Below are 12,575 nucleotides of genomic sequence, written 5' to 3' on the forward strand. Positions count from 1 at the left end.
TGGGGTTTGTCGGGGGTTGGGATAGTACAATGACGGCATAGGGAGGTCTGACTGCATATCCTTATTTTATAGTTGGAATCAAAATTAGAGCTCTTTTTTAAGAATGTCCAGCAATTCACCGGTTGTTTTTTCGGCTTGGTGAGGTGAGGTGAGGTGATTGGGAGGTAGGGCAAATGGATAAATATAAAATAAGGATATGCAGTCAGACCTCCCTATAGCGTCATTGTACTATCACGAGCAACTCTTTTAGAGCGAATTGTTCATGTTATGTTGTATTATACGTTCTCTACAACACCCAGACCCCACTTGTGTAATGTGGGATTACACTGGGTATGTTGTTGTCTCTGTAAGCATTTGAAAGTGACACCGTTATAGAGAAGTTTGACTATACTATTCGTAAGTTATATAAATTGGAAGTATGAAGTTCTGAATTGTCAACGTTTTCTGTTGTAGCATGACATGCTCATTTTTTTAGGTTAAGAATGCGCCCATATTATAGATAGTTATGACTTATCCTTAATTGGATTATAAGCATTATTTTCCTTTATCCGGAAGATTTAATTCCTAAATTCTCTTGCTTGAATTTGACCGGTACAATTGCTTTGATAAGATGATTTGATGATCTATTGTAGTGAAGCTGGTTGCTAGGCGCTAGACTAATCGCATTTTTACTCCTTGGCCTCCATTCTTCAGTAAATGGGCTGTCTTCATTCTACGGCAACAAAGCAGTTCCCTGGACACGAAGATCCTGTAGCCCTTGCATCTCAAACAGCCTGTAAGTTATTAATTGACCTCCTTCAATTGTGATTTTAGTCTGCACGTTTAATTTAAGTTTGCCTCTTCATTTAAGAGGTTTGTGATGAACAACAACAACAACAACAAACCCAGTGTATTCCCACCTAGTGGGGTCTGGGGGGTAAGATGTACGCAGTCCATACCTCTACCTCTGATGAAGTAGAAAGGTTGTTTCCGATAGACCCCCGGCTCAAGGCACGAGATACCACACAAGGAATGACCTTCGATTTTGAATTCCTTGTCAGCATGTGGAAAATGAGCCGGTTGAGTTGAATTTGGGCCGGTTGAAAACGAGTTAGAATAAAAACAAGCAACTATTATTGTTAACTTAAAGATATGTGAATACTTATTACCAGAAAAGTGTTAATTTCGTTATGCAACTTATGAAGACATTAAGGACATCCTCTTCATGTTCTTCCACCATTATATCTCTTACAGATCATGGTTCAAAACCCGATTATACTAAGTATCGCACAATGTGTGCTTCTTCCATTATTTCCCTACGGAGCCCATCTATATATGACACCTTGGCGGTCATTAACCTTAAACACCCCATCATTACCAGTGAAGAAAGTTGTTACATCACCACTGTAAACACCCTCTTAGAGTTTAATTGAGTAATAGCTTCTCCTTATTTAGCGTGTACTTGCTCTACTAAAGATGACATTGGCTAATTTGCAAGTTGTCAGCTCCCCATCTTTAGCTTTATCAAGACTATCCCTTGATTTGCCAACTTTTGGACATCTGCAACTAATTTGATGGCCTTTCAATCACTTTCAGGTGAATTAAGCTCCCCGTAGATTTTCTGCAAGACGTCACTAACCACACCACCAACTCTAAATAAGATTTGAGTCTTACCTATAATTTACCCATACTTATCCATATTCATATGGGTCAAATAAGGGATTCAACCCATATTTTATTCATTAAAAATATCACTCATCCAACCCGTTAAAATATGGACGTGTAAACAAAATATGGGCTTGTTTTGCTGCACTATGGCTGATCCATTTCAGTGTTTATGGTTTCTATTATATAGTTAGCCTCTTAGTGTTGGATGGAGTACTTCTGTTTACTTCTATCTTAAAGATGTGAAAGTATAGCTTGAGACCTCTTTTCTTGGGCAAGATGAGATGGACATATCTAAAATTTTAGCTTTGATGACGTGGAAACAGATAGAAGAAAAATAGATTAATAGAAAAGTACCATGAAACATAACAAGAATTTGGAGTGAAATTTTATGTTAGAACTTAGACCACATTCAAAACAGAATTTTTAAGTTACGCTAAAACTAGCACCGAAAGCTTCTAGGTTTGCAACAATTTGGTCTTGATCTGGACAGTTGGGTGCTTTGAATTATTCTTACGATATATTCGATCTATTATCTTTTTAAGTGCCATAAGCTGGAGAAGTAAGACATTGACCTGATGTAGTTCCAAACTGTATGTCTATCATTTGGTTATCCATCGTAGCGGAACTATTTTAGCTGCTTACACATCCTCTCAAATCCCAAAGCATAGTTGACATTTTCTTCCCTACTACCCACCTCCCCCTTTTGCATGCCCTTGCTTATATGTTTTCCTCTGTGTTATTTTCCTCTTTTGCAGTTAGTGTAAGCGAAGTTGAAGCATTATTTGAGCTGTTCAAGAATATTAGCAGTTCGGTAATTGATGATGGGCTAATAAGCAAGGTAGTCTTCTATTATCTGCCCAAACATAGTCTCTGGGTGTCAATATGGGGTTGTGACTTCGTGCTGCATCATCCCAGATGGATGGTGTATTGAGTTTATTGCAATACTAGACTAAGTTCTGTGTCTTTCATCATCAGCTTGCATTTTTATGAGTTCCCTTTTTCTCCCTTTGACCTTTAGTTGAAGTTTTATGGTAGTTTTCGGGCCACTTAAATGATGGAAAGGAATAGAAAAAAGAAGTCTTACTGGATGTATGTTGAATCATGGCATTTGGTAGGCATTGGAAAAACTTTCCTTGACACAGCTAGAACAGAATTATAATTATCTTTTCTGATGGTTGCTATATCATGAGATGAAATAATAATTTTTAAGAGAGTGAAAATGTTATTTCTGTGAGATATTTAGTGGAGGTCGCTCTTTCACATAAACTGACTGCATAGATAGTCGAAGCTATGCTTTATTTCTGTATCAATTTGGTGCAGTCTATTGTCTTTGGAGACTGTATCTCATCCTCGATTTTCTTTTCATTTTCAATTTCTGATAATGAAACAGAATATCAACAGTTTCCGGGTCAAATTATGCTGCAGCAACTTCTGAAGATGTATTATGGGATAATATTAATTTCCTTAAGAAAAGTACTTGTTTTTGTTTTTTCTTATGCTTGTGAAAATCATGTTTGAGATGCAGGAAGAATTTCAGTTGGCTTTATTCAAGAACAGAAAGAAAGAAAACCTTTTTGCAAATCGGGTACGTGTTGCTTTGATATGAAGCATGTTGTTTTTACCCTGGTTGATATTATGCTGGTTTTTGTAACTGAAAGCTTGAGTATGCTCCAATAATTTCTGTAAGTAAAATTATTACCATAGAGGTTATAGTTAATATGTTGTGTTGGAAGACACCTATAGTGGTTCATTAAAATCTGGATTATGTTGCGGAATGTGATGACTTGAAAATTAGCTTTTTTAATGTGAAAAGCTCAGAAATATTTTTTAAATGTGGTATGAATATATTAATTTGCCTTTTGAACTTTTTGTATGCAGATTTTTGATCTCTTTGATGTAAAGCAAAAAGGAGTTATTGATTTTGGAGATTTTGTTAGGGCACTTAATGTTTTCCATCCAAATGCCCCACAAGAAGAGAAGATCGATTGTAAGTGAAACAAATGATAAATACAACTGTTTAGTTCTTCTTTTATGTTTCAATTTGATGCTTAACTGGCACACGAAGAGGCACATTGAAGCTCCATCTTTCTGCCATTGCAGTTTCATTTAGGCTTTATGATATGGATGGCACGGGGTTCATCGAGAGGCAAGAGGTATGCTATTCTAGTTAGTTTGTCATCATGCTGTATTTGAATATCATCTATAAAAGTGTCTTGCTATGTTTGGCTTGTTGAAGAGTTGGAGTCTGTCACATCCTCAAGAAATAGGTAAAGAAGGGGGAGTCTATGTAACCTGGCGTCTTGGCTGCTTGCTTTGTTTGACTAAATGCTGTTTTATCTTTGAACAAATTAAGATCCCTTTCCTTCACCATTCTGTGGAGAGCGATTAGTATTGCCCAATATGGCAGCTATTGTTATTTGAAAATCACACGTGTTTTAAGAAGGATCAACGTGTGCAACTTGGAGAGAGGAGTTCAGAATGTGATTTTTTCTCTGTCTCATTGGCCAGTGGTCACTAGATCAGAGGGATTTCTCTTCTTTCTAGATGTTTGAGACCATGCACTTTTCACTCTGCTGCTGTTGGTGTATTAGCTGTTCTTTTTTTCCTTATTGCTATAACTTATAATTTCACAGAGGACTTAGAGGGAGGCATTCTAATTTCCAGGCATTTGTCGCACTTCAACTGTACTTCATTTGTTGTCTGTGTCCGCTTTACATTCTGTGGCTTCCACCCCTTTACTCAAGTTCTTAGCAGCCATCTTGAAAGCTGGAGGAAGCAGTCATTTGATATTTGTTTGTTTTCCCCTGTTGGGTTCAAAGCATTAACTCAGTGTATCACATTTTTAGATCATGCTTTTATTGATATGGTATCTATCCAATATATTTGCAGGCTTCTTCACTATTTGTGGTTTTGACAGGTTAAGCAAATGTTGATTGCACTTTTAGGTGAGTCTGAGATGAAGTTGGCTGATGAGACTGTTGAGATAATACTTGATAAGGTAGTTTACAGATAATGACCAATTTAACTTTCCATTCTCGCAATACATAACATTGGTACCTCTGCTTCTCTATATGATAAGATGTTACTGGAACCAACGCATTTTGTTTGCAATTTTGTATCACTGTAAATATGGTTGGCTTCATGGTCAACCAAGTATAGAATACTCTGAAATCACTTACAAAAGATATTACTCTTTTGCACTCCTAATAGTCGAGTCCGGTATAATTTTTAGTAACTAATCAATGTATTTCAATGTGTAGACATTTTTGGAGGCAGACTTAAATCAGGATGGAAAGATTGACAAATCTGAATGGCACAACTTTGTAGACCGAAATCCTTCACTATTAAGGATAATGACTCTTTCGTATCTAAGGTATCAAGTTTTGATATCAATTTGTGGTGAACGTAAATATATTAGACATAGGATGTTGTTGTCTGATGAGATATTCTATTTTCTTGATGCAGGGATATAACTACTGCTTTCCCGAGCTTCGTACTTCATTCTGAAGTGGATGAAGTTGCTACCCAACTATAAAATATAGTTGAGGTCGATTCTCTCTCATTCTGCTATTGATGCACCTAAGTTTTGTTGGGGGAGCATCAAGTTTACCTTGCTCAAAAAAAAAAAAAAAAAAGGTTCTGTTGGGGGAGTCGGAGCTTTTTTTCAGAATGTTGAAAAACTAAAGGCGATTAAAATGGTAACAGTGGTGATTGAATCGAGAGGTTAAGCTAGCCTCCCGTTATACATTGTTTTTGTTGGCAATATTCTGCCGCTTAATGGTGAGCAGGATAGTGAGATTACAATTCAATCAGTTATTGCTTACTGTTTTTGTCTGTTTTGAGTTGGTAAATTTTGCATAGCATCCTTGCAAGAATTAACTGTGTAAAGGATTTTTTTTATTTTTTTTTAACATGCCATGTTAAGTCTTTTTTTGCACATTTCATGGTCATTTAAATCATTTACCAATTAACGTTTACGATAGAGATTTACATATGCACCCCAGGTGTGACCTATTGATCAATAAAGTGAATTGAGAATCTGAGGTCACAGGTTTATTTTCTAGCACAAACTAAAAAACACTGGTGATTCTTCCTATTTGTCCTAGTCTTGATGGACAGAGTTACCTGATATCCCGTAAATCAGTCGTGGTGAGTAAAAGATGGTCCGGACGTCAAAGTTATAAAAAAGTATGAGATTTGCGTGTAGGGTAAATGAGCTGTGTGTGTAAATATTTTTTAGATTGGCGGTGCATACAATTTTAACGTAAGTGGTCAACCATATTTCATGCTCAACTGAAATCCAGCCATGAAAAAAAATGTAAAAGACAATTCTTTCCCTAAGACTTCTCTTGACCACAACATTCCCATTCTTTCTTTCTTCTTCTCATCATTCTTTCCTTTTTCTAATATCAAGTTGATCCACTTTCTTTCTCCACCTATTGACCTGCCACCCCACCATTATTCTGGTGAGAGGAAGCAGGTTCTTTCTCCAATCAACCATGGCTTTGCCATGGATTCTTCTCCTCTTGTTTTCATCGCTTGCCTCCATTCCATTCACCCAATCAGCCCTCAAATTGGACTACTATGCCAAGACATGTCCTAAATTTGATCAGATAGTTTCCGAGATTGTCCATCAAAAACAAAAAGACTTCACCGTCACCGCTGCTGCTACCCTACGCGTCTTCTTCCACGACTGTGCTGTGGATGGTTGTGATGCCTCCGTCCTCATCAAGCCAAATTCCTTCAACAAACCCGAGCTTGAACACGACATCAACCACTCCCTTGCGGGTGATGCGTTCGATCTTGTTTCACGTATCAAGACCGCCCTCGAGCTCTCCTGCCCTGGTATTGTATCTTGTGCAGACATCCTTGCCTCAGCCACGAGGAATCTCATCGTCATGATCGGTGGCCCCAACTATAAAGTCCCTCTAGGTCGAAAGGACGGTCTTGTTTCCCAAGCTACAAGTGTAGAAGGGAAACTATCACGTGCAAATGAGACAATGGATCAAATGATACAAAAGATGCAAGGTCTAGGCATCAACGTCCAAGAAATGGTTGCATTAGTTGGAGGTGGACATAGTATTGGATTTGGGCATTGCAAGGAGTTTGCTAATCGTATTTTTGGCAAACCCGATCCAACGATGAACCCAAAATTAGCAGAGAGACTCAGAGGAATGTGCGCGAATTACACCAGTAACACGGACATGTCAGCGTTTCTTGATGTGATAACCCCTGGCACATTTGACAACATGTTGTTCAAGAATTTGATGAAGGGTTTAGGAGTTCTTGGTTCTGATCAATTGCTCTTGAGTGATCCAAGAACAAGGCCATTTGTTGAGAAATATGCAAATGATAGCGTGGCTTTCTCTGCTGATTTTGCTCGTGCCATGGAGAAACTTAACGTTTATCAGGTTAAAACTGACAATCAAGGAGAAGTGAGAAGGAGATGCGATGCAGTTAACAATGCTCCGCACATGAAAAATTAGAGCCAAGGAGAAATAAAGTGTTATGAGTTCTTAATTGTAACGATAATGTGCATATGTTTGTGTTTACGATATTTTTCTTTAAACATAAATGAATATGAAAGATCATCTTATTGGTCCTAATTTGATATGGCATTATGGAAATTTTGCAGGATCAATGAATAAGGGGGTCATATATGGTCCGCTGTTTTGTTGAGATTATAAACAAATCATGACAATTAACAAAGTAAATTAAAAATCATTTAAGAAATGCTTTATTAAAATTTACCTTTGGAGCCAGTTCGGTGGTGACCGAGTTGATTAAGGAATTTTCCAAATGGGGTCCCTAGGTTTGATGATATCACTTGCATGTGTTTTTTCGGTCGATTTCATCGCACGGAATTTGTGTGGTGCGATTTATTAGTTTATCGGCTATTACACTAGAATGAAGTTTACCCAAAAGCACCCGAAAGGTAGTGGCTGTTCCCTTGTTGCCAAAAAAAAAAAGTTCACTTTTGGAGTAACTCCAATTAAACGAGGTAGACCGGAGAAATATTAAAAGGAAGTGAAGGCATGATATGGAGCGGTTATAGTATACGGAGGACATGATACTTGATAGAAAGATGTGGAGGATGTGAATTAGGGTAGAGGGTTAGTGGGGAGTGTTTTCGTAATAGTAGGGAGGAGTGCTTTATTTGTATTTGTGCCCGTAATTTCTTATTTGTAGTGTTTTAATGATGTTAGTGATCTCGGAGATAATTTATAGTATTACTCTGTCGGTGTCTTATTTTTTTATTAGCTAGCGATGTGTTATCCCATTTTGTTGTTTATGTTTTTTATTTGTTATACTATTATCTGCCCTGAGCCGAGAGTCTATCGGAAACAATCTTTCTACTTCATCTGAGGTAGTGGTATGGACTGTGTATACTTTACTCTCTTCAAACCTCACTTTGTAGAAATACGCTGGGTATGTTATTATTGTTGTGGTTGCTGTCCTATTAAACGAGGTAGACGGTTTTATGTGACACACAAAGAATAATTTCTCTCTAAATTTATAAATAATTCAATTTTAACATACTATTTAATTTTTAAGGCATGGTTTTATATTCACAAAACCGTCATTACATGTATAAAGATTATAAATTTTTAAAAAATCCTTCTTTATTTTACTGTAGGTCTATTGAAACAGCTGTACATAAAATGCGATGAAGATGAGCATGATCACGGGGTACATGTGTCAGAATATCTGAAAGATTATACATGATATATTAATATATGTTTATTTAATGCATAAACATCTTATGGTGAATGTTTGATTCATAGCATAGAAAAATGAGATTACAATAACAAAATCGGAAACATTTAATAAGTTGGATAAATTCTGGCTTTCGAATTATAACTTTGAAAATACCCAAAAAGCATAAAGAATATTTCGCCGTTAGTGAAATACTAAGTTAATAATGTAATTACATTAGATTGATCGTTACATAAACTGGGATGTTTTATCGTTATGCAATGATAGATTTAATATTATGATACAATAAAATTTAAGTAACAGCCAAAACGAATATTATATTAAAACCAACAAGATAATATAATGTAACAACCAGTCAAATAGGGTCTAACTGAACTATAATATTTTCTTCCTGATCTGCAGAATTAACACGTCTATTTGAAAGTCGAATTAATCATTTTTACACTAATTTTGAAGTAGATAAAATAGACCCAATAATCTCTTTGAAGATAGAAATGCACTTGTTTAGGAATTGAATAAAATTCAAAAACTGAATAAATGGTCGAACTTGCATTATCTACAACCCTTCAACACTACTCTAGCGGCACTTTAAAAGAGTTTTTTAAAAAAAAATATTTTTTATAGTGTTTATATAATTGACATTTTAATTTGCCAATCTCTTTGAAAAATAGTTGAAGATATTAAATCCATAAATTTGTTACAACACTAGTCAATCAACTGCACCTTAATTATCCCAACTTGTCAATCAATGATTTTATTTTAATTTCCCCTTATCTCTCGGATGCAACTACGGCTGTCAAGTGGGCCGGGCCAGGCCAACTCGGAATCGGTCCATGTTATTTAACCGGGTTGAGGGCCGGTCCGGGTCCAGGTTGGGGTCTAAGTGGGCCGGGCAGGGCCGGCCCCAACAGTAAAAAAATCAAAAACCACCCTAACCCGGCCCACTTAACCCAACCCGGTCAAACCCGATTAAAAAACCGTTCAAAAATATTAAAAAAAAAAAATTTCAATATACATTATATATACTCACCTATATCCATTATAAATACGTTAATCAATATATATACACTATATATATAGTAAATACTACATTAGAATTTAAAAAATATATACACATATACACAATTACACATATATACGCACCATCCAAATATATATGTACTACTTTAAACTTTAAAGTTTAAATAAAATATACTACAATATATATATATATATATATATATATACACACATGTATACGTTAAATATACACGTCTATAGAAGATCTATTCACATATATACACTTTAATCTATGTATATGTAATACTTTAAATGAAATATACTATAATATATATACATTACAATATATATTTGTATAGTTATATACTAATTTATAAAACATATACACATGTATACGTTAAATATACACGTCTATAGAAGATCTATTCACATATATACACTCTATTCTATGTATACGCACCATTCAATGTATATATACTACTACTTATAAAATATACTACATTATATATACATTACAATATATATAGATATACTTATATACTAATTTATAAAACATATACACATGTATACGTTAAATATACACTTCTATAGAAGATATATACACGTGTATACGCACCATTCAATGTATATATACTACTACTTATAAAATATACCACATTATATAAACATTACAATATATATATAGATATACTTATATACTAATTTATAAAACATATACACATGTATACGTTAAATATACACTTCTATAGAAGATATATACACAAATATACAAAACATATGCTACTTAATATAATAAATTAATAATATTTGGTAGTAAATTAATAATATATTAGAAGTAAGTTTTTAATTTAAAGTAGAAAACTAGAAATTCAATTTAAAATTTTAAATCGTTAAATGAAAAAAAATAAAAATCAAGGACTAAGGAGTGAATGAATTTGGGGAATTTTATTGATTGCAAAATGATCCAAAATTTATAATTTACATGAATGAAAAATCTATAAATTATGCATCATTTTTTCCAACTCATTCATGTTAATATTAATGGGAACTTGCATAGGATAGTCAAAGTCAACATGGGCAAAACCATGCATTGGACTTGATTCTGCTGAGTTCTCCCGTGAAGTCATAAGTTCTTCAAGTTTCAGCTCGTCGCTCGGCTCCGGTTCCATTCCTTGGTTTCTTCTTTCCACTCTAATCCAATCTCTGAGGCAAACTAGAACATTCATTACATTGCTTCCCAATGAGTGTCGGTTGTCTCCAAGCTGCTGTCGTCCCTGACCTAAGGCGCTCTCTGATGCAACGGTGACATTGGAACATTCAAGATATCTCTAGCTAATCTTGAAAGCACAGGCTATTGTGTTTCATTACTCCTCCACCAATCCAACGTGTTGATCCATCGTCTGCGATCCTCTGGTGCCGTCCGAAGATAATATTTCAGCTTTTCTCGATAAGTTGATGTGTAAGTTCTCTCATCAACACTGTTCCAACAATTTAAATCATAAAACGAATCAGAAAAACCACTATGTGCCGGCCTTTTAGAAGATGATGGCTCCTCGGGAGGATGAGGAGCGACAGTTGGAGTGATATTTATCGGTACGGCTAAATCAAATAAATCAGTATAGTGATTATATAATTTTTCTATGTAATCCTTTGCATCAGCCGTAACCGTCCACAAATCAGGTTGTACTTGTTCAGAATCATAGTTAGTATTTATTTCTAAGTTAGTATAAATAAGAGTACTAAAGTGACACATATTATTATATTTCATGTACGGATTTAGCATAGCACAAACCAAGTAAATAGGGGGAATTAGGAAAAAATATTTTTTAAATTTCGTAAACATGGCGCCAACAGCTTCTTTATAACCTTCATTATTTTTATATTCTTTGAGCAAACCAGAAATATCGGTTATATATGCCAAAATATTACAAACAGTAGGATAATAAGCACCGAAAAATTTAACTGTAGCTACATAAATTTTTCTAAAAACTTAACAAGATCATTAATTACAACCCAATCAGAATTATGTAGCATGGAATTAGCAGAATCAGCAAATGAACCGCAATGTTGGTTAAAAGCTAGTGTAATAGAAATTCTATATTTATAACAAGTTTTTAAAAATTCATACGTAGAATTTCATCTAGTATCAATTTCCTCAGGCATCAAAATCGGTGTAAGTCCATTTTCTTGACATTTAACTTTAAATTCTCTAATTCTCGATCTACGATTATTTCCTTGAATAAAACCAACAGCAAGGCGAATTTTTTCAATATAAAACTCAAAAAACTCAAGACCATCTTTTACAATTAAATTATATATATGACATGCACACTTAATATGAAAAATTTCAGGCAAGGGCGGAGATAACGTAGATTTTAATTTTTTTATAGCACTGTTGTTGTTAGAAGCATTATCAAAAACAATACATAAAATTTTATTTTCTATACCATAATATCCGACAATTTTAACAATAAAATCAGCAATAAATTGTCCAGTATGTTTACGATCTTCATCATATAAAAAAGCAAGAATACGTTTTTTATCCATCCAATGACAAGTAACGGTTAAATAATCATTTTTATTTACAGCACGACCAAGATCAGAAGTTAGGGACAATCTACATTGAAATTTTTTTAACAATGTTGATAAATAAAAACAATATTGTGAATGAATTTCAAAAATATTAGACCGACAAGTAGTTCTAGGAATACCGTTAAACATAGGATTATAAATTGCTTGTATATAATGAATAAAGGCATCAGAAGAAGGAAAATTAAAAGGCAAACAACCCACAGCTACTATTTTAGCTATTTCTTCCCGGTCCCTCAATTTATTATACTTCTTCGCTACGTGACCGGTTGCTGGGTCCATTCTAGTTTGCGTTGACCCACCAACATCCCCACCACCTTTTGCAATACTAACTCGCATTTGTGATCTTCAGCTACATGTCTCATTAACGTACCCGTACCCCCTTGCTTGCCTCCACTTCTATGCTTATATATTTGTTGACAAATATTACATTGCACCTCAATATCTGATATACGTTCAAAAAATTGCCATGCAATACTAGTTCTTTTATGAGGTTTTGGGGCACTGGGAGGACGGGAAGGGAGATTAACTGATTCAGATCTAACGTTAGCATCTCCTACTGCAGGTGTCTCAGCAATATTTTCATTATCTTCGTCTAAATTAACCGCATCTACTTCATTTTC

General features: G+C 34.8%; 2 protein-coding genes across 5 annotated transcripts in view; both read left to right on the forward strand.

The window, feature by feature from the left end:
* Positions 1 to 5,470, forward strand: part of LOC107872913 (calcineurin B-like protein 1) — a 6,139-nt gene extending 669 nt beyond the window's left edge. For 3 of the 4 annotated variants that reach the window (XM_016719570.2, XM_016719573.2, XM_016719571.2), the window contains exons 2-9: positions 694 to 775; positions 2,403 to 2,485; positions 3,173 to 3,232; positions 3,526 to 3,634; positions 3,748 to 3,800; positions 4,565 to 4,645; positions 4,908 to 5,020; positions 5,113 to 5,470. In XM_016719570.2, the coding sequence (XP_016575056.1) occupies positions 697 to 775; positions 2,403 to 2,485; positions 3,173 to 3,232; positions 3,526 to 3,634; positions 3,748 to 3,800; positions 4,565 to 4,645; positions 4,908 to 5,020; positions 5,113 to 5,182 (648 nt within the window). In that variant the 5' untranslated portion in view covers positions 694 to 696 and the 3' untranslated portion in view covers positions 5,183 to 5,470. Of the gene's footprint in view, positions 1 to 83; positions 592 to 693; positions 776 to 2,402; positions 2,486 to 3,172; positions 3,233 to 3,525; positions 3,635 to 3,747; positions 3,801 to 4,564; positions 4,646 to 4,907; positions 5,021 to 5,112 lie in introns of those variants that run through there. The other variant, XM_016719572.2, reaches the window with a different exon arrangement.
* A 181-nt stretch (positions 5,471 to 5,651) lies between these two features.
* On the forward strand, positions 5,652 to 7,628 carry LOC107874883 (peroxidase 41). Its single transcript, XM_016721591.2, has one exon. The coding sequence runs from the start codon at positions 6,147 to 6,149 to the stop codon at positions 7,131 to 7,133; it is 987 nt and encodes a 328-aa protein (XP_016577077.1). The 5' UTR covers positions 5,652 to 6,146; the 3' UTR covers positions 7,134 to 7,628.
* Positions 7,629 to 12,575: the final 4,947 nt, after the last annotated feature.

Source organism: Capsicum annuum, chromosome 6, assembly GCF_002878395.1.
Source record: "Capsicum annuum cultivar UCD-10X-F1 chromosome 6, UCD10Xv1.1, whole genome shotgun sequence".
NCBI lineage: Eukaryota > Viridiplantae > Streptophyta > Magnoliopsida > Solanales > Solanaceae > Capsicum > Capsicum annuum.

Bases quoted from the DNA above. Each gene is read 5' to 3' on its own strand.
- LOC107874883 (XM_016721591.2), top strand. From the start codon at position 6,147: ATGGCTTTGCCATGGATTCTTCTCCTCTTGTTTTCATCGCTTGCCTCC.